General features: G+C 36.5%; 2 protein-coding genes across 9 annotated transcripts; one reads left to right on the forward strand and one right to left on the reverse strand.

Annotated features, from left to right (window-relative positions):
• Positions 1-641: 641 nt before the first annotated feature.
• phf6 (PHD finger protein 6) lies at positions 642-8,588 on the reverse strand. 4 transcript variants are annotated; one of them, XR_014208378.1, is made up of 12 exons: positions 8,247-8,506; positions 6,135-6,295; positions 5,835-5,936; positions 5,609-5,742; positions 5,470-5,516; positions 5,219-5,382; positions 4,955-5,098; positions 3,209-3,313; positions 2,896-3,029; positions 1,321-1,450; positions 1,049-1,182; positions 642-897 (listed from the first exon to the last, which is right to left on the reverse strand). XR_014208378.1 is itself a non-coding variant. In XM_082178630.1 (11 exons), exons 2-10 carry the CDS (start codon positions 6,264-6,266, stop codon positions 1,321-1,323), a joined length of 1,092 nt encoding a protein of 363 aa, XP_082034756.1. In that variant the 5' UTR covers positions 6,267-6,295; positions 8,182-8,576; the 3' UTR covers positions 642-1,182. The 4 variants fall into 4 exon arrangements, 3 of the variants coding, with proteins under 3 accessions (XP_082034756.1, XP_082034755.1, XP_082034757.1); XM_082178630.1 differs by having other exon boundaries at positions 642-1,182; positions 8,182-8,576; XM_082178629.1 differs by having other exon boundaries at positions 642-1,182.
• On the forward strand, positions 6,224-22,786 carry cab39l1 (calcium binding protein 39, like 1). 5 transcript variants are annotated; one of them, XM_082178634.1, is made up of 9 exons: positions 6,224-6,354; positions 12,259-12,428; positions 12,520-12,684; positions 12,815-12,933; positions 13,680-13,851; positions 14,840-14,899; positions 15,009-15,074; positions 19,647-19,790; positions 20,024-22,786. In XM_082178634.1, the coding sequence occupies exons 2-9, from the start codon at positions 12,312-12,314 to the stop codon at positions 20,213-20,215; spliced, it is 1,035 nt and encodes a 344-aa protein (XP_082034760.1). In that variant the 5' UTR covers positions 6,224-6,354; positions 12,259-12,311; the 3' UTR covers positions 20,216-22,786. The 5 variants fall into 5 exon arrangements, with proteins under 5 accessions (XP_082034760.1, XP_082034761.1, XP_082034759.1 ...); XM_082178635.1 differs by having other exon boundaries at positions 6,310-6,416; XM_082178633.1 differs by lacking the exon at positions 6,224-6,354 and adding an exon at positions 10,842-11,060.
• Positions 22,787-23,244: the final 458 nt, after the last annotated feature.

Genomic DNA, 23,244 nt, shown 5'->3' on the forward strand with positions numbered 1-23,244 from the left:
GACTTGAAACTATGCATCACAGAAGACTCTCCTCACACATACACATTGTGTTTTCATGTGTTATGGGGACTTTCCATAGACAATGTTTTTTTTTTATACTGTAAAAACTGTATTCCATCCCCTAAACCTACCCATCACAGAACACTTTATGCATTTTTACATTTTCAAAAAACATCACTTTGTATGATTTATAAGCTCTTTTCCTCAAGGGGACCAAAGAAAAAAAAATTCCCCACAGGGACAAGGATTTTGGATATTGCTATCTTGGTGGACATTTAGTCTCCATAATGTAGCGTTTACCAGGCCACACACAGACTGGAGTAATAAGTGTGACTACTGCATCCTGAAAAGAAATCCAACTCATTAAAGCACCTAAAACTAATCATTATAATATATTCTATAATATATTTAGTATTAAATAAAAGTATAAACATTTCATTTTCAGGATTCATATTTCAACCTCCAAACAATATCTTCAAGTGTGCTTGAAAGCATCTGCCTTTCAGAAGGACTCTTATTTTGAATTGTTGCCACCAAATGGACAACAGAAAACACAAAGCATTCAGTGCCTAATTATTTAGAGATGCATGTGGAATATGTGCATATACAGAAAAAAAGAAAGACCACCATGTGAGACGGAGTAAAGAAAAGTGCATGCTAGCCAATGTTCTTTAATCCTGACCTATACTATAAAGAAAACCACAGATATCCAATATTACTCATGAGTATAATACAGTAATAAAATATAATACATGTTGCAAGAGAGAAAAAAGAGGTAAAGACAGTTTCATGAAGGAGAATTACTTTGAAAGGCTTATTAAACGTCATGGTTTGGAGGAGATGCACTATAAACAGTCGACGGGGGCAGTCGTTTTCAGAGTGGGTCCAAAGAGGAAACTGGAGGTGCAAGCACAAACAGATGACACTGTTCCAGCCATCCAATCATATGGTTTTAAGCATTAATATACCATGTTTAAATAAAACCTATCCAGCTAAGTTATGGTTTACACTGCAGTAACATATCGATATCATTTGATATTGAACTTACATTCTCAATGTCCATGAAATACTGTCAAAGAGACGAAAACTATTGTGAGCTGGCCCCTAGTTTCTAATTGAGCATTATACAAAAATATTTCTTTTATCCCCCATCGTATCATGTCTTCCATCTTCATTCACCTCCTGAAAAAAGACAGTACTTCAATCTTTGTCATGTCCACCGATCACATATAATTATGTCCACCGATAATTATCAAACACAAATTCTGTCATGACAGACTGAACAAATCACACTGTATCAAGAACATCGAAGAGTCTCACCTAGTTGCCATTAACCTGCGATGGAGGATCTGCTCTGTTGTCAATAGCAGCTTTCTCTCTACTGCGACTCTCCCTTTCTTCATCTTCCTCATCCCTTTCCTCATTTCCACTGTGATTCTTACAATAAAGCCTGGTGAAAACAACATAAAAGTTCTTGTTATACTGCAATACAACAGCACACGTCATCACTGTAGGGCTGGGTGGTATCGATATATTTTTAATAAATGATATAGACTGAGGCAATTCAGTTTATATCGACATACAGTAGTTTGATATTAGGAGCGTATTGAAAAAATAGCAGACAACAGAATGAGCTGCTGTGGGGAAAGTGCATAATCCAATTTGTCCTAAACATGAGACATGCTTTATATCAAGGGCCGTGTTAACAATAGTTAACACGTGTAGTTTAAATCGGCTTGATGCTCTGACAGACACCTGTGCTGTTTATTGCGTTTGAGATGTGGTGTTTTCCTCAGTGCATAACTTACATTTCACAGGTATATTCTCCATCTGTAAATGTTAGAACGACAAGCACATTTTCCTATTTTGCTGTCAGAAGGGGACTGTGTTATGCAAGCAAGTCTCTGCTAAACTTCACAGACTTCAGTGAAATCACGCCGCCACCGCACGAATGCGCCAAACAGATGGAGCGCAAGAATTCTGAATAGTAAAATATTTGTTGTTGGACATTAAATGTGCCATATGTAGAATTATAAACCTACAAGTGTATTTTTATGATAGCAGGACTGCAACTGTAAAGTGACTACTTTCATGGGGTAATCAAATGAAGGCTAATATAATTACTAAGCTCAGTTGAATGTGTGTTTCTCTTACCAGTTAACATTTAGATTGTGCTTTTGATTTGATTTGATTTTTTAATTTAGTGATTTTAACTTCTGCTTTAAAAAGCATTTTTTTGTTTTAATATTTTAATGTTGTTACAATGTAAGAATGTATTGTGATTTAAACCCTTTTTGGCACATAATATATATAGTATAGCCTACATGGTTACATTTCACTAGATTTGTTTTCATAGCCTTCAATATGAATATTGTTTGTAGGACAACATTGGGTAGGATAATAATAATAATAATAATAATAATAATAATAATAATAATAATTCATTACATTTATATAGCGCTTTTCTCGGCACTCAAAGCGCTTTACATAGAAGGGGGAATCTCCTCAACCACCACCAATGTGCAGCATCCACTTGGATAAATCATATCTCTGTATACTTTCACATCCTTTAAAAGTTTCACAATTATAAAGGATGTGAAACAGCATTTCTTAAAATATTTTTATTTATTTTTTTAAACCCAAAAAGAAAAGAAAAAGTAGAAGATATAGTATATTGTGAATTGCCATTCAAATAAATAAATAAAATACAGAGATATGATTTATTTTTGTCCATATCACCCAGCCCTTGTTCACTGTCCTGATGGTTTCAGTGTGTATACAGAATGTAAGAACCATTTGGAACAAGAGTCAAATCTTATTCTGGCCAAAATTATATTACCAGGCTATTTATATTTGTATAATAAGGAAAACAAGCAGTCAATAGTTAGAACATACTTGTAAATGCCTCTAGCCATATTCTCTATGTATTTGGCCTTGTCTTCCAGGCCACAGTGATAATGGTAGGTTTTCACGCAGGCTTTTATCTCACATCCAATGGTGGCTCCAAGCTGGGCACAAAGTGTGCATTTCTGAAATGACCAAAAATACATTAGCTGACTTTGAATTAATATAATAACCAAATCATACCAAAAAAAAGAAAAAAAAGATTTTCTACTGACATGGTGTAAACCTATATTTAGTTCACATTCTTATCAGTCAGCAATATAGTTTAGTAATTCTACATTGAATTAAATTTAGAAAATTTCACCATTCTTTTTCCTCTTTTGATTTCCTGGATAACCGTTTTAATGTCAAAGTTCCCAAATTCAGCACGCGAGGTGGTAGTTAGCTGGACGGTACCCGAAGAAAAAAGCTGTGACAAAAACAGAGAAAATAAAAGACGTTTTAACGGAACAGGCTGAATCAAACTTTTCCAAACCTAAAATAAATCTAAAAATAACATGGAGTAAAATGCTTTTTCAGTACTAAATATCTTGAGTATTTTGTTTAAAAATACAAAGATACATTTTTTATTAAAAAAAAGAAAAAGAAAAGGGTGTTGTTTAAAGGTTCCTAATTTTGTTTTTGAGCTTTCCTACAACAGGCTACAAAGCTAAAAATAAAATAAAAAACACTTACATTTTCTAATAATATACATTGCACATCCCCTCAATTGAGTCTGAAAATGGTTTGTTCGACCGGGATGCAATAGTTTACTTATTTGATCATTTACTCATTTATTTAATTATTTACTTTGTTTTATTATTGCGGAAAAATGGTCATCTTTCTATCATATTGAAGAAATAAAGTCACGTCGCATTGAAATATTTCACCCATAAGGCGAGCCTGTGGATATAACGCATGCAATTTGCATACATTGCACGAGAGTTATGCCGGTGAAGGAGTCTAACCAGTCAATTTTTCCCTAAAAGTTAAAGTGAAAGAGAAACGGAGCTTTCGGAATCTGATGCTGGACATCGCATTTATTCTCTCAGACGCGACGAGAGCTGAATCTACCTCAGTGCTGATGACAGTACATCAATTATCTTAATTCAGTGGCTGAATATTCTTGTTTTAAGTTTAAGATTTTCATCGATGACTGATTATTGTTCTGTGTTCGGACATAAAGACTGTTATTAGGCCTATATAAGTTTAGTAATAATAATGTTATTAATAATAATTTGTATTGTTATTTGTGGCATTCAAATATTTGGTTACACTATTTTAAGGTGCCGTTGTTACACTGTAATTATACATTTAAGTACTGAGTAATATTAAGTAACTACATGTACTTAGTAAAGGGTTAGGATTAGGGTTTGATTTGGTTTAGGGTTAGTTTCATGCAATTATGCATAATTTATAGTTATTACTATAGTAACTACATGTAACATGTGTAACAATGACACTGTAAAATAAAGTGTTACCAAATATTTTGTTAATGCGCTATGGAAACAAAACAAAATGCTGATGAACAACGATGCCGTTTTTGCTTTGGCTCAAACAACAACTGTATACAAATGATGCGTCTCTTTTATAACAAGCACTCTTGACAATTTGTGAACTTTCATTGAGGAGTCCTTAATCATCATATGCGCGTGTCGGTTTCGCAGTATGGTTATGTGCTGATGTCGTTATGAAATTAGGGAATGAATTGTACGTCCTAATATTAATTTGATAATTCTAGACTGATAATAATAACAACAACTATATTACTACTACTACTATTAATAATATTAATTGAATACATTAATGGGAAAACCAGCCAATTATCACCTTGATATAGTCAAAGGCATTGGCAATATCTCTGACTATCGTCAATACACGATACTATCGACTATCGGCACAACCCTAGCAATAACTTTATTTGCTGTGCACTTTGATCTTTAAATCTTTGCAGATCTTTTACATTCACAAACATCTATATTACTCACTGCATGAAAGGTAATATTCGAAAAAGCATAATAGGAGCAATTTAAATATGATCCATTGTTTTTCAGGATTGAAGAAGCCTCACCATGCATTTGTAGTGGGCAGCCACCTTCTTGGCATTGTCCGAGTGAAGCACACCCCGCGTTTCATTCTCTTCTTCACCGGCATGACAGAAGCCACAGCGAAGGCCTGAATCACTGGGGCTGCCTCTCAGAGGGGACCGGTCTCGCTGTGCCACACACAAGCACATGACAAATTAACACATGCCAACCATTGATGTTCTGAAGCTTGTATCAAGTCAAAATAAATTGGGTTATTAAGAAGAAAAAAAGTAGATAAAGTGGCTTACATGTGAGGAGCTCTCTGTATCATCATTGCCTTGTGACGAGGTGGATCGAGTGTCATCTGACTGTCCGCGCGACACACCTCTGATTCTGCTTTTCTCGAAACGCCCTCTTCCCCTGCTCCTCGGTGGAGATGAATCCGAGTCATTGGCTGGAACTTCCTGTTCATCTGGAATAAGAGCAAATCGATGATAAACGCAATAGTCCACAAGCAGGTTAGTGCCCAACATTAAAGGACGTAGAGACAACTAGTTACCATCACTGCCATCTTGAGAGGCATCTCTGTGTTTGCGACAGTAAACACTAATTTTCGGGAAAAAAGAAAAGAAAAAAAGTCTCACATAGTTATAAAACATATGGAGTTCTGCGATAAGCAGCATTGTCAATATGCTTACAGGTAGATGCCTTGAGAGGGATTCTCCTTGGTCTGTGCCTTGTCCCATAGAGCGCAATAATAGTGATACGTCCGCCTACATGTCTTTACATCACAGCCGATGGTCGCCCCGGGCCGATGACAGGAAGTGCACATCTGAACAGGAAATCAGCAGGTGAGATAGAAAAGCTGTATGTTTGCTCTCTATTTTCAGCCTAAAGGAACAACTGAATTTTATGAGAGCTTACTAGTTTATTTCCTCTTTTTATCTCCTTCTTCACATCTTCAACAGAAAAGCCTCCAATGTTTTCACTCTCCGAGTGAGATGTGACCAATGCCGATGAGAAAAGCTGAGTAAAACAATCACAAGTCAAATGTTAGACATGCAATGTGTCAAAATATATACTTTTTATATTTATTTGTATATATAACAGATGTTATAGTCACAACACAAGATCAGTTTTGTGAAACTAGGCAAATAAATGTAGCTGTTTTCATCCCTTTTTACAAATATAGAAGAAAGCTAAGCTAGTGGACAGCTAACATACCATGCACTTGTGATGAGCTGCCACCCTGTGGTTCTCTGACACCAGTAACTGTCCACACTCTTTATCTCGGTTGGTTCTACAGAAGGCACATTTTCGAAGACGTGCGGAAGCTCCTTTTCTCTGTCCTGACATGACCAGTTTTCACACACTCCACCTCTCCTCTGTTTTGAAGACAGAAACAAAACAAAAAAAAACATCGCAATTGCCCTGCAGTGTACAGGTAGGAAGAGCAAAGATCATTTTTGTGGTTCAGATCTGAAGAAATAACTTTCTACGCTTTGTGTAAGTATATAGAGCAACAGATGGTTAAATGCATGTTTGGTTGTTTGCTTTTTTGGTTATTTTTGAAACTCCTACATCTGTTATTGAATCACTCTCTATATGAGAGAAAAATATAGTTTAGACAGATGGTTGTAGTTAGTTTGCTTATGCAACTCAGTTATTAAACTAATTTGTTTGCTTTGAAATTTCCCCAAAAAGGAAATACATGACCCGCATGACTTAAACTTCATCCAAATGTCTAGTATGAACATGTTTGATGGATAATATAAAAAGGTATATTGCAAATATTCTCACGAATAATCATTTAAATATTACATCTACATAAAAAAAACACTTATAGAAGAAATAAACAGAATCAGTTTTCCAAAATCTTTTCAATTTAGAACTTTAAATAGAAAATATAAAAGAAAAGAAAAAATTACACACAAAACATATTTTTTAGTGCTGTACTAATTAGATGTTTAAGACAATTTAACACATTTAGCAAAATGTATATAATTGTTTCATTCTGCGTTCTACAGAAATTACTACTAAAAATCGAATATCAAAGCTCATATTAATACATTTTCATATTATTGGAAATATAAAACAAAATGATGTCTATATAATGCTACGGTTAAAATTGTGTTAAATAAATGTATGTTTATATACATGAAGACATAGTTGCCTTTATATTTTAGGAGGGGGTCCCCTCGCAATGGGGATAATTGTATTTGGGGGTCCAAAAAGTTTGAAACCCCCTTATTTAAGTACTTAAAACCCGATGAACTGAGATCTTACTATAAGCATGGTGTAGTAGACTGTATGGTTTAAGTACATATGTCAACAAGTTTATCCCTTGTGGAAAACAAATCTCTCGATGAAGGAAAAACGGACAAACCGTGCGAGCATACGACACACAAAACCTGTTAATACAACCTTGTGGTGACTACACCATTTTATTGGCATTACAATAATGTAGGAAAAGTACATGGGTGGCGTATTCGAAACACTGCATTGCCAATAGGCAGCTCTGACCGAGTTCACAAAACAGCCCCAGCGCGAGACGACTAACTCATCAGTTTCACCCAAAACTGAAAAATATCGAGATTTCGCTGGTACGATTATCTAGCCATCATTCGTATCGTGTTTTGAGATGGATGGCGTGTTGTTCAGAGTCGCGATGGCTTTACCCGCCTTCGCACAACAGAGAAGCTCATCCGCTGCCATGATAGCCGAGAAGCTGCTCTCGCGCTGCAACATAAACAGCAGCAACGCAACACCGCGCGACACTCTGTATCCACAGAACAGCTGATACAACCTGCCCAAAGTCTCAACGAACCCCTCTAAAACACACTAGGAAAAACACGGCATCCCTCACACCGTTTTCACAAATAAGGGAGGAGGAGGATATACAGGCCCACGACAAAGCTCTTGTTTCGCTTTTAACAAAACTCTTTTACTTTCCAGTGAATATGAACTAATATAAGACTAAGTCAAATCTGGGGTCCACTTCAAATTATACAAAGATGTGTATATCTGTATAAGTGTAGCCCATAAAGGCCCACATCATACGGTGGCTAAAACAATACTGATGAGGAAAAACTGTGAGCAAATATTTGAATCTGAACTTCTGGGGTGAATGTAAGCCATAATTTGGTTTTTATAATACATTGTTCGCTGCGGGATCAATTTGCCCGCTTCACATGGGGAGACCCGCCATACGAAAGGTATTTACATATCGCAGCAAAAAGACGAAGCTAGTTCCGACAATTGTTCCACTCACCCCGTTGCTTTCCTGACTGTAAACTGTACATTGCAGTGTCTTAGTGACATATCGTGAGCTCTTACCGCTGCTGTGTTGAATGGGGACAGATTTATAGTGGCTGCGAGCGCGTGTTCTCGCTCTTCCTCTCGCTGAGCTTTGAGTGCTTCTGCTTGCAAGTTCTGCCTCTCACCATTGCGAGGCGTTCAAGTGACGTCGCGCACTGCAAAAAGCATGTTTGTCCGACATTGAAGGCATACGCGCACGCCCCTTACGTAGCCTACTGTGGTCACCGTCAAGATAGCTTGAGGAATAGGCCTAGACGAGCAAATATACAGATGAATTGCGTAATGGACTGACAAAATGCGGATGGTGTGTGGATAACATTTTTATAAAATTTAAGTATTTACACATACATATTAAGCATGACATATTAACCCAATATTAACCCAAATATGATCATCCCTGTGCAAATTTATAATGCGTCCGTCTTTTATGAACACCCAATTTACACACAGAAAATAATATTATTAATCTAAAATTAGTTTCAGTTAGCCTACATTATTATATTCTACTCACTGTAGTAATGTATTGTTATATGTATTATTTTTGTTTTTGTTTATTTACTTAATTTGAAACAAATTTTATATTAATAATTTATTTTAATCTAGTTTAGGCCTGGTTTCACAGACAGGGCTTAGATTAAGACAGGATCAGGCCTTAGTTTAATTAGGACATTTAAGTATAGCTTTTATAAACTTTTATGTGCATCTTGAGACAAAACAATGGCACTGACAATTTTAGAGATATTTAAGTTGGACTCCCCGGACTCCACTTTGAAAATCCCTGGATTGGGACACATTTTTCCATTGAGATAACTGGGAAAAAGTGTCCCAATCAACCTGAATTCAATCAACTACATTTCTAGTATTAAAAAAAATGTGCTCAGTCACATATCCCTCTTTTTGAGGCCCATGCGCACCACAGATACCTTTATCCTTTTGGTAAATATTTTTTCTTCACACACTCCACATTCCCTTGCATAATTCTATTAGTATTTTTTTGTATATATTTGGTAGATCTTGTCTATTGTGTACATACATTATTTATTTGTCTAGTTTTATGTGTGTGTATATATAACTCCATTTCCAGAAAAGTTGGAATATTTTGTAATGTGTAATAAAATCAAGAATCTGTAAGTCCCTTCAAAATGTTTTTAACTGAAAAAAGTACAAAGAAAAGATTTCCAATGTTTTCACTGACCAAATTCTGAAAACCAATTCTGATTTTGGTGGCTGCAACACACTCCAAAAAAGTTGGGACAGAGGCAAAAAAAAAAAAAAAGTGAAAAGATTATAGAATATCCATGTTAAATCATTTTGAAACAGTCCACAATAAGCAGGTGAATTGGTAATAGGTGAGGGTATTGTGATTTGGTAAAGGAGCATTTCAGTCTTTGCAAGCAAAGATGTGTCCTGGCTCACCATTTTGTGCCAAATTTCATGAAAGAGTTGTCAGTCAAACCATTCAAAAATCACATTTCTCCATGCAAGATTGCAAAGAATTTAGGTCTTTCACAGTCTACCTTACATAACATTGTGAAAAGAATCAGGGAATCCAGAGAAATCTCAGTTTGTGCAGGTCAAGGCAGGAGACCTCTCTTGAATGTGCGTGACCTTTGAGCCCTCAGATGGGTTTGCATAAGAAACCATCATGCTACTGTGTTAAATACAGCCACATGGGATCAGGAGTACTTTGGAAAACCATTGTCACTTAACACAGTCTGGAATGCAACTCAAATCTCGGTTAAGCAAGGAGAAATCTATACATCAATTCTATGCAGAGATGCAGGCGAGCTCCCTCCCAACACTGGCCTGGTTCTAGTAAATGCACGCTTTCGAAACACGCTTCGTGAAGCTTCGAAACCCTTGCGAATCAACCCATGGGAACCCTTGTTTCTTGTTTCGAAACAAATTATTATGGGGGGATGTCATGAACCCATGGACCAGTGTCTTTATAGGAGTTTTACCTGATCTTGGATCAATTTTATACATTTGTAAACATTTAATGACACATTTGTATACGAAAAAGGAAGATTTGTATTTTAAAGTCTCTTATTGGTCTGATTAACCTGAATAATAAGTTATTCATGAAACGAACCAAACAAGCCCTACAAATTAATAAAATATCACATATCATAAACACACTTCATTTAATAGTATTAGTTTTTAGTTTTTTTATGCATTTAATTGATTACACCTTCAATAAAACATTTGCAACTGATTTGTAAAAGGCGTTTTTATGAGTTTTCGCTGCATTTGCACTGTTCTGACCAGCAGGGGTCACCAGCGTGTTGCGTTTCGAGACAATGATTCATCATGTTCATCACTCGGTTCACTTGATTCGAAGTTTCGAAAATACTCGTTTCTCCCATCACAACCTGGGCTGCATTGCTCAAAAAGCATCGTGAGCTAAGTTGATAGAGACCATTGGTGGCAGTAGTTCTACGGTCTTACTGCTTTCGAGAAACGCAGCCCTGGTCCATAATCCAGTTCTGCTTTCAGAGGTTTTGTTGCCTCACTCAGTTCATCTCCATTCAGTTCGATTTCTGGTCAGGGTGTGCGCCTCCGTCTCGAGTTCTGATTGGTCAGAGTTGGCGTCAATTAAAAAGGGGGCGTTCGAAAACTCTCTTCAACTTCCCTGATAAAGTAAAGCGGCAGAAGTGTACGAGCAACAAACCACTCCTAAATTATTCGCAGTTACTAACTCAATAATTATCTCCTTTTGGGGAGATAAATATTTAGTTCGTTATAGTTTGAACTGGATTTACAGCTCGATCTAACGACTCTTCTCGTCTCGTTGTTTGGATTTTAAAGTGGACGTTTTGAGTGGTGAACGCGGTGAGTGTCTCTGCCTTCCTTCCACCTCCTGCTAACACACATCCACTTAGCCTGACATGTTGTTTTCTCTCTCTTTCTCTCTACATCGCACTTTAAGTACCCATTTTGTAACTCATTTTTATGTTGATTTGTTGTTTTCAAATATTCAAAATTAGTTTCTCGATAATTTTTTTCTGTTCACGATAAAGGATCAGCTTATAATGTTCGCGACTTGACCAACTGTCAAAAATGTCATTGGAAAGTTGAAAGGTTCAGCTCTAACTGCGTCTAACAGGAAATTTAGAGGAACCGTGTGACTAAAACCCACCCTGACAGATTACATCAATAGAAAAGGTTACTAAATAAGTTATCTAAGTGGTTAGTTTCCTGGTTTGGGTTATTCTTCGTGCTCATTTGGCCATGCTTGAAAGAAGTCGGTTAGCAGCGAGCTACATGGCTAAGTTACATGTCCAGCCTGCTGAAAGATTGAAAAGAAGTGGATTTTATTCCCCCCCCGTGTTACAGATGTTTGTTTTTATGGGTAACGTTACATGATAAGGCTGTATAGGGTGGCACACTACTCAGTAAAGTGACTGAGTAATATTGAGTTCCTGAGAAGTGTTGATCGATAAGTGCTGGGTGGCGGTTAGCTTAGCTCATCGGGGTATTAGCTGTTTTTCAAGTTGAACAAATTGCCCTAGTTGCTCATAGAAGTGACTCGTTTAGTAAATGTTTTCCTCTTTTGTGTCATGCTTTCACATTGTGATGAAATCTTTACTTGTACTTGTTAGTGTTAAGCAAGTTTAGAAGGCGTTTCATAACATGTTTGGTTTATTACTTGCGCAACAATAAGAAAAATACTAATAAATAAACAGTCATAAGGCTTATAGTCTGTAAATAATATTAGTGTAATGCAAATTAATCCACAATACATGTTGTTTTTAGTATGTCAGAGCACTCTTGACAGAGACTGTCCTCTTAACGTGTTTTTATTGTTGTACAGTTGTTGTGTTAGCAGTAATAACAGTACAGGCAGTTTCCTTTGTGTGTTTCAACTGAAGTGTATAAACGAAATGGTTAAAATTATGATTTTGGCTGCTTTGAAAATGCCTGTCTTTTCAGGGTTGTCCTTTTGACCATTATAATGACTCATATTTTTAGTTTATTCTTTACTCATTGTTAATTCTGTTCACTTTTTTTTGTTTCGTTTAATTTAAAGGTGAAACTTTTCCGTTTGTCCTTTGAAGTCCAACACGCATCCCAGCTAAAACCATGCCATTCCCCTTCGGGAAGTCTCAGAAGAGCCCTGCAGAGATCGTGAAGAGTCTGAAGGAGAATGTGGCATACTTGGAGAAGCTGGAATCATCTGAAAGCAAGAAATGTGAAAAGGTCAATCCCTTTTTTGTTTTGTTAAGATGCAAATGTTTCAGCAAACCTTGGTCTGTGACTGAGTCTGAAAAACTCACTGTTTTTCCTGTAGGTTGCTGAGGAAGTATCAAAAAATCTTGCATCGTTGAAAGAGGTGCTGTCTGGCACCGGAGACAAGGAGCCTCAGACTGAGGCAGTGGCCCAACTAGCTCAAGAGCTCTACAACACCAACCTCCTCATTTCACTCATAGCAAATCTACAGAGGATTGATTTTGAGGTGCATATCATTCCATTTGAAATGTTTGGATTACAACTACTTCCGTCCTGCTGGAAGATATATTGCTCTGTGCACTAACCACACATTTGCTGTTTGCTCTCTTTGATTTATAATACGTTGTTCACCAAAGGGAAAGAAGGATGTGGTGCATCTGTTTAGCAACATTGTACGTCGGCAGATTGGCGCTCGCACCCCGACTGTGGAGTACATCTCTTCCCACTCTCAGATCCTCTTTATGCTGCTGAAAGGGTGAGTTTCCAGACCCCAGGGCAGAGTCATGGATCAACACTTTCGGAAGCCATTGATTAGCCTGGCTTTTCCAATTGATGTTATGGGAGTCTGTGGTTGTATGGTTATTTTAGGACCATAATTTTCCCATATCCTGTCCACGTGGCTGAGCTGCCAATGAGGGTTTAGCTTTCACAGTACAAACATATCTAGTTATTGACACTGTAGTGACTTTTTTGGGGGGGGGGGGTTATTTTGGGTAATGTTTTATACAGCAGCGGACAAAATGTTTTTTTTGTTTTTAATGACCCTACAATCCATCAATTTATATATATATATAAAAAAATAAAAAAATAAAAACTGAGAGAACAACAAACAACTCAGTGTTCAAAATGAATGGGCAAAAAAAGCAAGCTACAGGTTTTATTTTACAATGCAAAAACAAAATGCTTAGAGAAACAAAGTTCATAGGAAAAAAAGCTTACAATGACTAAAACATAATCGGTTATTATATTATTATTTCTTTAGTTCTCTCTTGTTTTTGCATGTGCTTATTTCTTTGTATGACAGTCTGGACAAAAATTGTCTGCACAACTATGCAATATGCTTACAAAATCTTTAACAAATTGTTTATAATATTTGAATAAATGGTGTAAATTTTCCTAGACCAGACATCCCTTTTGTCCACTAATGTAAATGCATACAAACAAGTGTGGGTCTTGCATGTAAGAAAAGTAACAATTTAAAAAAAATCTGACTTTTGAAAGCAGCTATGAAACCCCAGAAGTGGCCCTTAACTGTGGCATGATGCTGAGGGAATGTCTGCGTCATGAACCTCTGGCCCGAATCCTTCTGTTCTCGGAGGATTTCTTCTGCTTCTTTCGCTATGTGGAGCTGTCTACCTTCGACATTGCCTCTGATGCTTTTGCCTCTTTTAAGGTATGACATGTACACAAAGCATCATCCATTTTGTGGGTTTTTCTCTTGTAAACTTTGTCTTTGTCTTAGGAACATGAAAAATGCTACAGTACACTAAAAAAAATTGCAGAAAAGTGATAATTTATCGCTTAACCATCATTTAGTGATGTCATAAAAATGATTCAAAAAAAGTTTTACCAATTAAAATAAATAAAACCATAAAAAAATGCACATCACACCTGAAAGTTACTGGTAGGTTTGTAAACATTATCTATTATGAAGTGAAAAAAATTGAAAAATCTTGCACACTGACATTTCTTGCAATAACAAACTATGATAACACTTTATTTTACAGTGTCTTTGTTCCATGTTACATGTACTTACCATAGTAATAACAGTAAATTTTGCATAATTACATTCAAATAGCCCTCAACCAAATCCTAATCCTACCCTAACCCTATAGTAAGTACATGTAGTTACTTAATATTACACAGTACTTAAAAATATAATTACACTAACAATGACACCTTAAAGTGTAACCCAAACTATTTCTCGCAATTTTTTTTGACAGAAGCCACTGTAGTATTTAGTCTTTTTTCCCATTTAACTTAGAGGGTTAGATGACTGAACCTAAAGTAAAAGTTCTGTCATCATTTTCTCACCCATGTCATTCTTAACACATTCCCATTTTTGTCAATCCATTGAGCATCTATGTGATCAATATGTTCATGCTTCAAAAAGTACATAAAGTGATGGTTAAAGTAATCCATAATAATCAAGCTGTTTAATCAAAGTCTTCTGAAGAGATGCAATCGCTTTATATGATTAACAGATTTACTTTATGCTTTTATTCATATATAAACATTGATCAACAATAAAGCACATAAAATATGTTAAACAGAAGCTTAAAGATGCATGCCTGAATTTGTATGACAGAATGTTCTTTTTTTTTTACCTTGCCTTTACCTTGTATGACATAAGTGTATTTACCTTAAGACTTTGTTTTTAGGATCTCCTGACAAGACACAAGATCATGTGTGCAGATTTCTTGGAGACAAATTATGACAGAGTGAGTGATTCTTGTTACTCGATATTTCATGTGCCAGTGCTTTTGTATATAAGTGATTTTAGCTGCTCTACTACATGGAGAAATATTATGATAAATCATTTGTTTTCAGGTGTTCACGGAGTATGAAAAGCTGCTGCATTCTGAGAACTATGTCACCAAGCGCCAGTCTCTGAAGGTGAGAGTAAACCACTATTTTCACAGAGTTGCTTTCAATTATTTAAGGCTGTAATGGTATTCCAACCCTTGAGGCAGAGAATTAAAATTCTGTCATTTACTCACCCTCAAGTTGTTTCAAACCTGTAAGAATTTATTTCTGCTGAACACAAAATACATTTTGAAGAATGTTGGTAACCAGACAGTTGATGTACCCCATTGACAGTATATATTTTTTTCTACTATGGAAGTCAATTAGACAGGGTCAATTTTCACAAAATCAGAACCCCGAAGGCATTTTGTGATTATTTATATTGTACAACATTTCTAGGGGTATTAAGAGGTGCTGAATCCAAATCTGCTGTATATGAAGCTAAAAAATGTCCCAAAATGCCTCAAAATTGAGAAATTCTAAATGGCCGCCACCACCAGGCTTAAATCTATTTTTCAGTATATCTTTTTGAGTAAACAAGGTTCAAACATGAAATAAATGTGCTTTTGTAAGTTTTCCTACTTGGGCAATTCAATGCCATATTCAGATTTGAGATGTAATGTGAAGAAACTGCTTAGATATTGCAAAAATAGTTGTTTTTAACTATGAACTATTATTAACTAATTAATAATTAAGTTATTATTATTAATATTATCAGGCTACTTTTACTTACCAGTAGTTTGTATTTTGTTTTGAGGTCAAATGTGCTGTAATGCACTCCCCCACCTTTGCCCTCCCCAATATCACCCCACCCCTCCCCCGAGCTTAGCCTTTCTCACACTTCTCAGAACGGCTGATCGGAAACATAAGACAGCTAACAGGTAAAGTCATGTCCAGTGTATATTTTCATAATGTGACATGGTTTCATAAACATCCCAAGGGGATCAATAACGTTTCTATCTATATATCTATCTATCTATCTATCTATGTAGTTTAAATAATTGCAGTATATATTTTAGCATTTTTGATCACTAAAAGAAGCCTATTAGTGCGATTAGCTAGATGACATCAAAGTCAGTAAACTTAACACACTTGCTTTTACACTGACTGATTGGAGGAAAAACTTTAAATTTATTTCATTTAAAGGTGCTCTAAGTGATGTTTGGGTGACGTCACTTCTTGTTGACGCTTAAAGTATAGGCCTTAATCGCAAACACCGGAAGTAGCTAACCGCGGCCATATTGTTGACATGACATCTGTCCTGCCCATAGCCGCACGCAGATTTGAGTTGAGGGGAGCAGTAGCCTAATGGCTTCATCTCTTCGGTATCAAGAGAAGATAAGCTTGATTGGTGTGGACCCATATCAAATAGACCCACTAGTCTTAAGTAAAGAAAGATCCGTCCTTATTGCCAGCCGTAACTTATGCTGCCAACTCTCACGCATTCACCGTGAGACACACGCAATTGACACTTTTCACACGCTCTCACGCCCCACATAGATTTTCTCACGCACAGAAAAATCGCGAAGCAAAGAGGACACGGAGACTTATGATAATAAAAAAAATCTCAGCTCTCAGATTCTGTCACTTTTATTACGAAATTCAAACAATAAACACAGTTTTGGCGCTTGTAAATGTGACGCGACAGATCCCTAGCGGCCCGTGAACCGATCATCTCTAGCTAGTAAATAAACACGAATGAACACTGAAAGATTCAGTACAACTTACCGAAATGTATATTCCTCATTCATAATATCGACCAATCAATCAAACAAAGGGGTCAATAAAACAGTTGGAGAACAATTATGTCACATAACATTTACCTCAGGAAAGCCATTTGATGACCATAATATAGGCTATAGCACGTTAGTTGGCTAGAAAAAAAAGAGCTATAGAGAGAATTTAGCTAAGTATGTGTACTATATTACATATTTATTATATTTTTACTTATATCATTAAATAAAGTTGTTATTATAAAACGCATTATATCTCTCTCTGTATGTTTACAGCATTAGGTGAGTTGTTTTTTTCTTGAGAAAAATGAACGCCTATCTTATGTAGCCTACCTAATATTTATCCAAATGAGTCAATATTAAATCAAATCACAATAATTGAATTGAATTGAATTGAAATAATAAAAAAAAGCGTAACGTTAGCTTACCAGAAATTGTACCATGTAAACATTGCAACATGTTGTCACTAAACCTAAAAAAATTCTGTTTAGTTACTAAAATGTTTTGACAATCACAATACACTTATTGTCATGCAATATTTTTTTTTTACATCCCCCCCAATCCCCCCTAACATGTGGTAAAATGATGGGAACAGACTTTGCTGTGGGGAGTTAGCTGAAAGTTTAGCCTATATTTATCCAAGCTAGCCACAAGTCTCTCCTGCGCTGGCTCAACTCCTCTGTTTCCTTCCCTTCACGTTTTCTGACAGTCAGTATCGCATAAAAACTAACTCCGGGGTTCTTATTGCTGTTGTTAGAACAGCCGTGTATTACATAACACACCATCGCGCTGTTTAAAAAAAAAAAATACAGCGATAATGCCATGGATAATACCGACGCTACCTCGCTTGTCAATTGACAGATTGACAGTTGCCGTGGTTTCTATGTCAACAACATGGCCGCCGCGAACATTGATGACGTAGATCGAATAAGAACTATTGTCAAACAAAACGGAGACTAGCTAGACCCTCCCTCCTCCTCATCCGCACACTAACTCCCCAAACCCCACCCCAAATCCTTCTTGTCGGTTATTGGCTGGAACAGTTTGTTATTTTTCATGGTGCGGGTGAGCCCAGTTTGTTTTTGTTGCCGTTTGTGGAGAAATTAAATTTCTTGTATGAGATGTAGTTTATTTTTCTGATCTTGTTGGCAAAAGATACACTGCTTCCAATCTATTGGAGGTATTTTGCTCCTTAGAGTAACATTTTGCAGAGTTGGGGTGGATGCAGATGAACTTCGTTTGGTATCTATTGGTAACTTGGGCCACGGAGGTATTGTAGGTGGGCCGTGGGAAGCCTTTCAATAGAAAAAAAATAAATAAATCATGAAGGATTACTAAAAGGGATTGAATGGTTCAAGTAGAACAATACCCAACGAGATTTACATTTAAATAAATTAAAGGTGCTCTAAGCGATGTCACACGTTTTTTAGGCCAAAACATTTTTTGTCACATACAGCAAACATCTCCTCACTATCCGTAGCTACCTGTCCCCTGAACACACTGTAAAAAAACGTGGTCTCTGCAGACACCACAGGCTCCACAAACAGCAACAAAAACAAACTGGGCTAACCCGCACCATGAAAAATAACAAACTGTTCCAGCCAATAACCGACAAGAAGGATTTGGGGTGGGGTTTGGGGAGTTAGTGTGCGGATGAGGAGGAGGGAGGGTCTAGCTAGCCTCCGTTTTGTTTCACAATACTTTAAGCGTCAACAAGAAGTGACGTCACCCAAACATCACTTAGAGCACCTTTAAATGAAATAAATTTAAAGTTTTTCCTCCAATCAGTCAGTGTAAAAGCAAGTGTGTTAAGTTTACTGACTTTGATGTCATCTAGCTAATCGCACTAATAGGCTTCTTTTAGTGATCAAAAATGCTAAAATATATACTGCAATTATTTAAACTACATAGATAGATAGATAGATAGATATATAGATAGAAACGTTATTGATCCCCTTGGGATGTTTATGAAAACATGTCACATTATGAAAACATGTCACATTATGAAAATATACACTGGAAATGACTTTACCTGCTGTCTTATGTTTCCGATCAGCCGTTCTGAGAAGTGTGAGAAAGGCTAAGCTCGGGGGAGGGGTGGGGTGATATTGGGGAGGGCAAAGGTGGGGGAGTGCATTACAGCACATTTGACACATTTGACCTCAAAACAAAATACAAACTAAGTAAAAGTAGCCTGATAATATTAATAATAATAACTTAATTATTAATTAGTTAATAATAGTTCATAGTTAAAAACAACTATTTTTGCAATATCTAAGCAGTTTCTTCACATTACATCTCAAATCTGAATATGGCATTGAATTGCCCATGTAGGAAAACTTACAAAAGCACATTTATTTCATGTTTGAACCTTGTTTACTCAAAAAGATATACTGAAAAATAGATTTAAGCCTGGTGGTGGCGGCCATTTTGAATTTCTCAATTTTGAGGCATTTTGGGACATTTTTGAGCTTCATATACAGCAGATTTGGATTCAGCACCTCTTAATACCCCTAGAAATGTTGTACAATATAAATAATCACAAAATGCCTCCAGCACTTTAAATAAGCACATTTTCAGAAATTCTGCCTAGTCTAAATGGGGTACATCAACTGTCTGGTTACCAACATTCTTCAAAATATATTTTGTATTCAGCAGAAGAAATAAATTCTTACAGGTTTGAAACAACTCGAGGGTGAGTAAATGATGACAATTTTCATTTTGATGAGAACTTTTCCTTTAAGTTGCTTGGATGAAAGAATGTTAGTTGAAGCCCTTGGCTTACATTGAAATTTCATTCATGACAAACCTTATTTGGTTTCACAAAAGCAGCAATATGTTTGGTGGTTTTGTTTTATTCTTACCACATATTCGTACCATTTGTTGTTGCGCTTAAGTGTGTTATTACTGACTGACTAATGATATCCAGCTTTTGGGAGAACTACTACTGGACAGACACAACTTCACAGTCATGACCAAATACATCAGTCGAGCTGAGAACCTAAAGCTGATGATGAACATGTTGAGAGACAACAGCCGCAACATTCAATTTGAAGCCTTCCATGTCTTTAAGGTATGTGTTTAAATGCACAGCATTTCATGCAACTTTAATATATTTGAGTTTGGCACTTTGCTTGTCTGCTTTTCCCTCCGTCTACTCCAATTACTTTCCGCACTCAACAGCTGACCGGTCTCCTGTCCCAGTTCTGCCCCTCCCTTTTTGAATGTAAACAGGTCAGGGTCAGTTACTAGGGACCGCATGAATGGAGATTCAGTGACTTTTACGGGTTTCTTGTGTCCTCTCAGGTGTTTGTGGCCAACCCCAATAAGACACAGCCTGTGCTGGACATCCTCATCAAGAATCAGTCCAAGTTGGTGGACTTCCTGAGCCACTTTCAAACGGACCGTTCAGAAGACGAGCAGTTCTGCGATGAGAAGAACTATCTCATTAAGCAGATCCGGGACATCAAACGGCCTGCACCTGCAGAGGAGTCCTAATGGAAAACGTGGAGTGTAGAAACGGGGCGCTCGCCTAGTGATGTGGTTTGATTATGTGTGTGAGAATTGGATGGGAGGGACAGCTAAATAAGTCAAAGAAAGAAATCACTTGGACTAAATATATGTACATCTAACTTCTGAAACAGGTGGAGAAATGCTGGCAGAATGTGCAAACACATGTCTGTCCCTTTAGTTGGGGCGAGCAGGGTTTCTGCTGCGGGAGGAGCAAGTAGAACCCAAGCACTCCATTTAAACCTATATATATATTTTAGCACTGCCCTTAGAAAAAAGGAAGTACAATTGATTTACCTTCAGGCGGTAAATCTTAGATTAAAAAATGTATCCAAATTCTTGTGAATGAGAAGTATATCTAAAGCCTGCTCATGGCTTTTTAACATTTTTAAAAGTTAGAACAAGTATATTGGTACAATGAATGGCTCTGCATATTTGCACTAAATCTGGTAGCTTTGCTCCAGGTTGGCCATTAGTGCCAGTTCATACTCTTAGCACAAGACAACCAAATATTGTAAAACGTTAGGTCATAAATATAGGACATTATGAGGCCTTATTTAAGTTCACAAACACATTCTCGCATTTAAACTAGTCAAGGGACGTTAAAGCATTTAAAAAGCCAGAAAATGTCATGTGGTCAAGCGAAACCTTTATCTTTGAAAAAACAGCTGTGGAGTTTGGTGGTCATGTTGGATGCTGCACTCAATTTCCATTTTAACTGGGTGCCTTATTTAAATAGCTTGGTCATTCTGGGTCTTCTATTACATTTATATTTATCTATAACATTGGATTTGTAGTATTATTCTGCTTTTGCTTGGGTTAACACATTAGGAGGACTAGTTTTATTTAAACTGCTTTAAAATTATAAAAAAAAACATACTCCTTAATATAAGTTTTCTCAGTCTAGATAAAAAATGCAATGAATTCAGGGTTCATAGACTTCAGTGAAGGTGAAATACATGGTACACAATTACAGTGCAAGACATAACTTCCACACACACTGTAACATTGAAAGGATGTGAAATGCTAGAGCTGGGGCATGTCATGTCATTCCTCATACTGCATTTTGATGGACAGCTTAGACAAGCCAATTAAAAGCCTTTAAAAGATGGATTCAATAGGAAAGACCATTTAACACAGTTCTTCGTGTCCTGCACTGTCAAACTTGAATGAGCCAAAGCTGTGGTAACACGGTATATCTTACGATGCCTGACTAGACTTAGAATTGGGTTCTCCATTGGATCGCACCTTTCAGTATCTCTTGGAAGTTTTAGATGAAATGCAGAACAGGATTCTACTGAAAGGTTCCACCATTAGTCTTTATACCTTAAGTTGAATATATTTTATGTACTCTATTTGCACAAGTTCCTTTTCTCATATACCTCAGATTTTAAATTCCTAAGTGCTGTTTTTCCCCCCGCTTTGCTTCAATAGAATTTTTCTGGTATCAGGTTTATTTCATTAAGCATTTGGTGTCATGAACTAGCATTGGTTAATCTTTGTTAATGTAAAAAAAGAATAATATAATTATTTCAATACAGTTGCATAAATTAACATTAGTTTACACATAAATAATGAACAATGGCATATTTATTAATAATTAACATTAACCTAGATGAATAAAAAACTGTTCATGATGCCTAATGCACTAAGTAACAAATCACAATTTATTGTCAAGTGTTTCTGTTGTTATTATGGATGTGGGGCAGTAGCTTGAATTATGCAAGCTAAAATAAGACTTTACAACACCAAAGTTGTGGTCTTTGTAATGCTGAAAAGGACCTACAAGGGAAACAGTTTAATTTTTGCAGTTTGCTAATGGGTACAGAGACTGTCCCGAGTGTGAGGAGAGCACTCGCCGTGCTTGTGTAAATGAGCCACACTCTAAAAGGTTTTTAATGGATCAATCCGAATGTCAATGTGTTCTTGTGCTTTGACATCGTTTCAGTCAGCTCTTCAGCAGACACAAATGATTTGAAAAGCATAACTTGTGCATGTAGATTTGTGCTTTATTGTAAGTATTTAGGGGGGTAAAGGGGAAAAACCTTCTGAGCTGCCTTTCTTGCTCTTATACACTGCACCATGTGTAAAATCACTTGTCATTTGATACCAAAAAGTACAAAAATGGGTGTTTGGCCAAATGTGATTATTCCGCTGACAGGGTTTTAAAGGAGGTTTTTGTCTTTTAAGCTCATTTAAGCTTTGAGCCTTCAGATTCTCCATGCAGTGATACTGATCTCTGACAAAGAGTTTAAAAGTAGTATGTGAAATATTTGATATATATATATATATATATATATTTATATATATTTATATATATATATATATATATATATATATATATATATATATATATATATATATATAATATATATATATATGCCTTTTATTATTTGCAGTTTGACTGATAAATGTTTGCTATGCTTTTCACTCATTTTTCACACATTTTGAGTTTTGTTTCCACTGTGGGAGAGGATTATATATGTACATAAAGTTTTATTTAAAAAAAAAAAAGCAAATGTGGAGGCATATTGAAAATAAAAGAAACCGTGGCACTTATTGTGTGGTAACATTCGTTTTTTTTTTTTTTTATCTATCCATTTTAAGGATTAAGGAGGCTACATTTTAAATATTGCTGCAACTAATTATTGGCTGCTGAAGTGTCTGCGTAGGAGGTCGAGGGCCGCGCGGCTCCGTGCGTGACTCTCTCTCTCAGCATGCAGGTCAGCGCGGGTCTGCTCCACCTCCCTCTGAAGCCTCAGGAGCACAGCCTCATTTTCTATCTGAGCTGCTTTTTCCAGCCTGTCTCCATCAGACTTCCATCGCGCTTGCACTCTTTCCAGTTCCCACACGAGATTGGAGCGCTCCTGTGTGATCTGCTGCATGTCCTCTTTCGCTTTTCTCAGGGTTGTCCTCCACATGTCTGCCTCTACTTCCTTTTCCCTGACCTGTATAGTCAGCTTATGTAACTGAGCATTAATTTTTTGGCTCTCAGACTTCAGATCATTAATCACGAG

Source organism: Leuciscus leuciscus, assembly GCF_965113295.1.
Source record: "Leuciscus leuciscus genome assembly, chromosome: 8".
Lineage (NCBI taxonomy): Eukaryota > Metazoa > Chordata > Actinopteri > Cypriniformes > Leuciscidae > Leuciscus > Leuciscus leuciscus.

Excerpts from the sequence above, each read along its gene's own strand:
- cab39l1 (XM_082178634.1), top strand. The coding sequence starts at position 12,312 with ATGCCATTCCCCTTCGGGAAGTCTCAGAAGAGCCCTGCAGAGATCGTG. Across the intron at positions 13,852-14,839 it reads ATGCTTTTGCCTCTTTTAAG|GATCTCCTGACAAGACACAA; the intron begins GTATGACATGTA and ends CTTTGTTTTTAG. Across the intron at positions 14,900-15,008 it reads TGGAGACAAATTATGACAGA|GTGTTCACGGAGTATGAAAA; the intron begins GTGAGTGATTCT and ends ATTTGTTTTCAG.
- phf6 (XM_082178630.1), bottom strand. The coding sequence starts at position 6,266 with ATGTCAGGACAGAGAAAAGGAGCTTCCGCACGTCTTCGAAAATGTGCC. Across the intron at positions 5,517-5,608 it reads CCCTCTCAAGGCATCTACCT|TGTTTACTGTCGCAAACACA; the intron begins GTAAGCATATTG and ends CCCGAAAATTAG. Across the intron at positions 1,451-2,895 it reads ATGGCTAGAGGCATTTACAA|GCTTTATTGTAAGAATCACA; the intron begins GTATGTTCTAAC and ends TGTTTTCACCAG.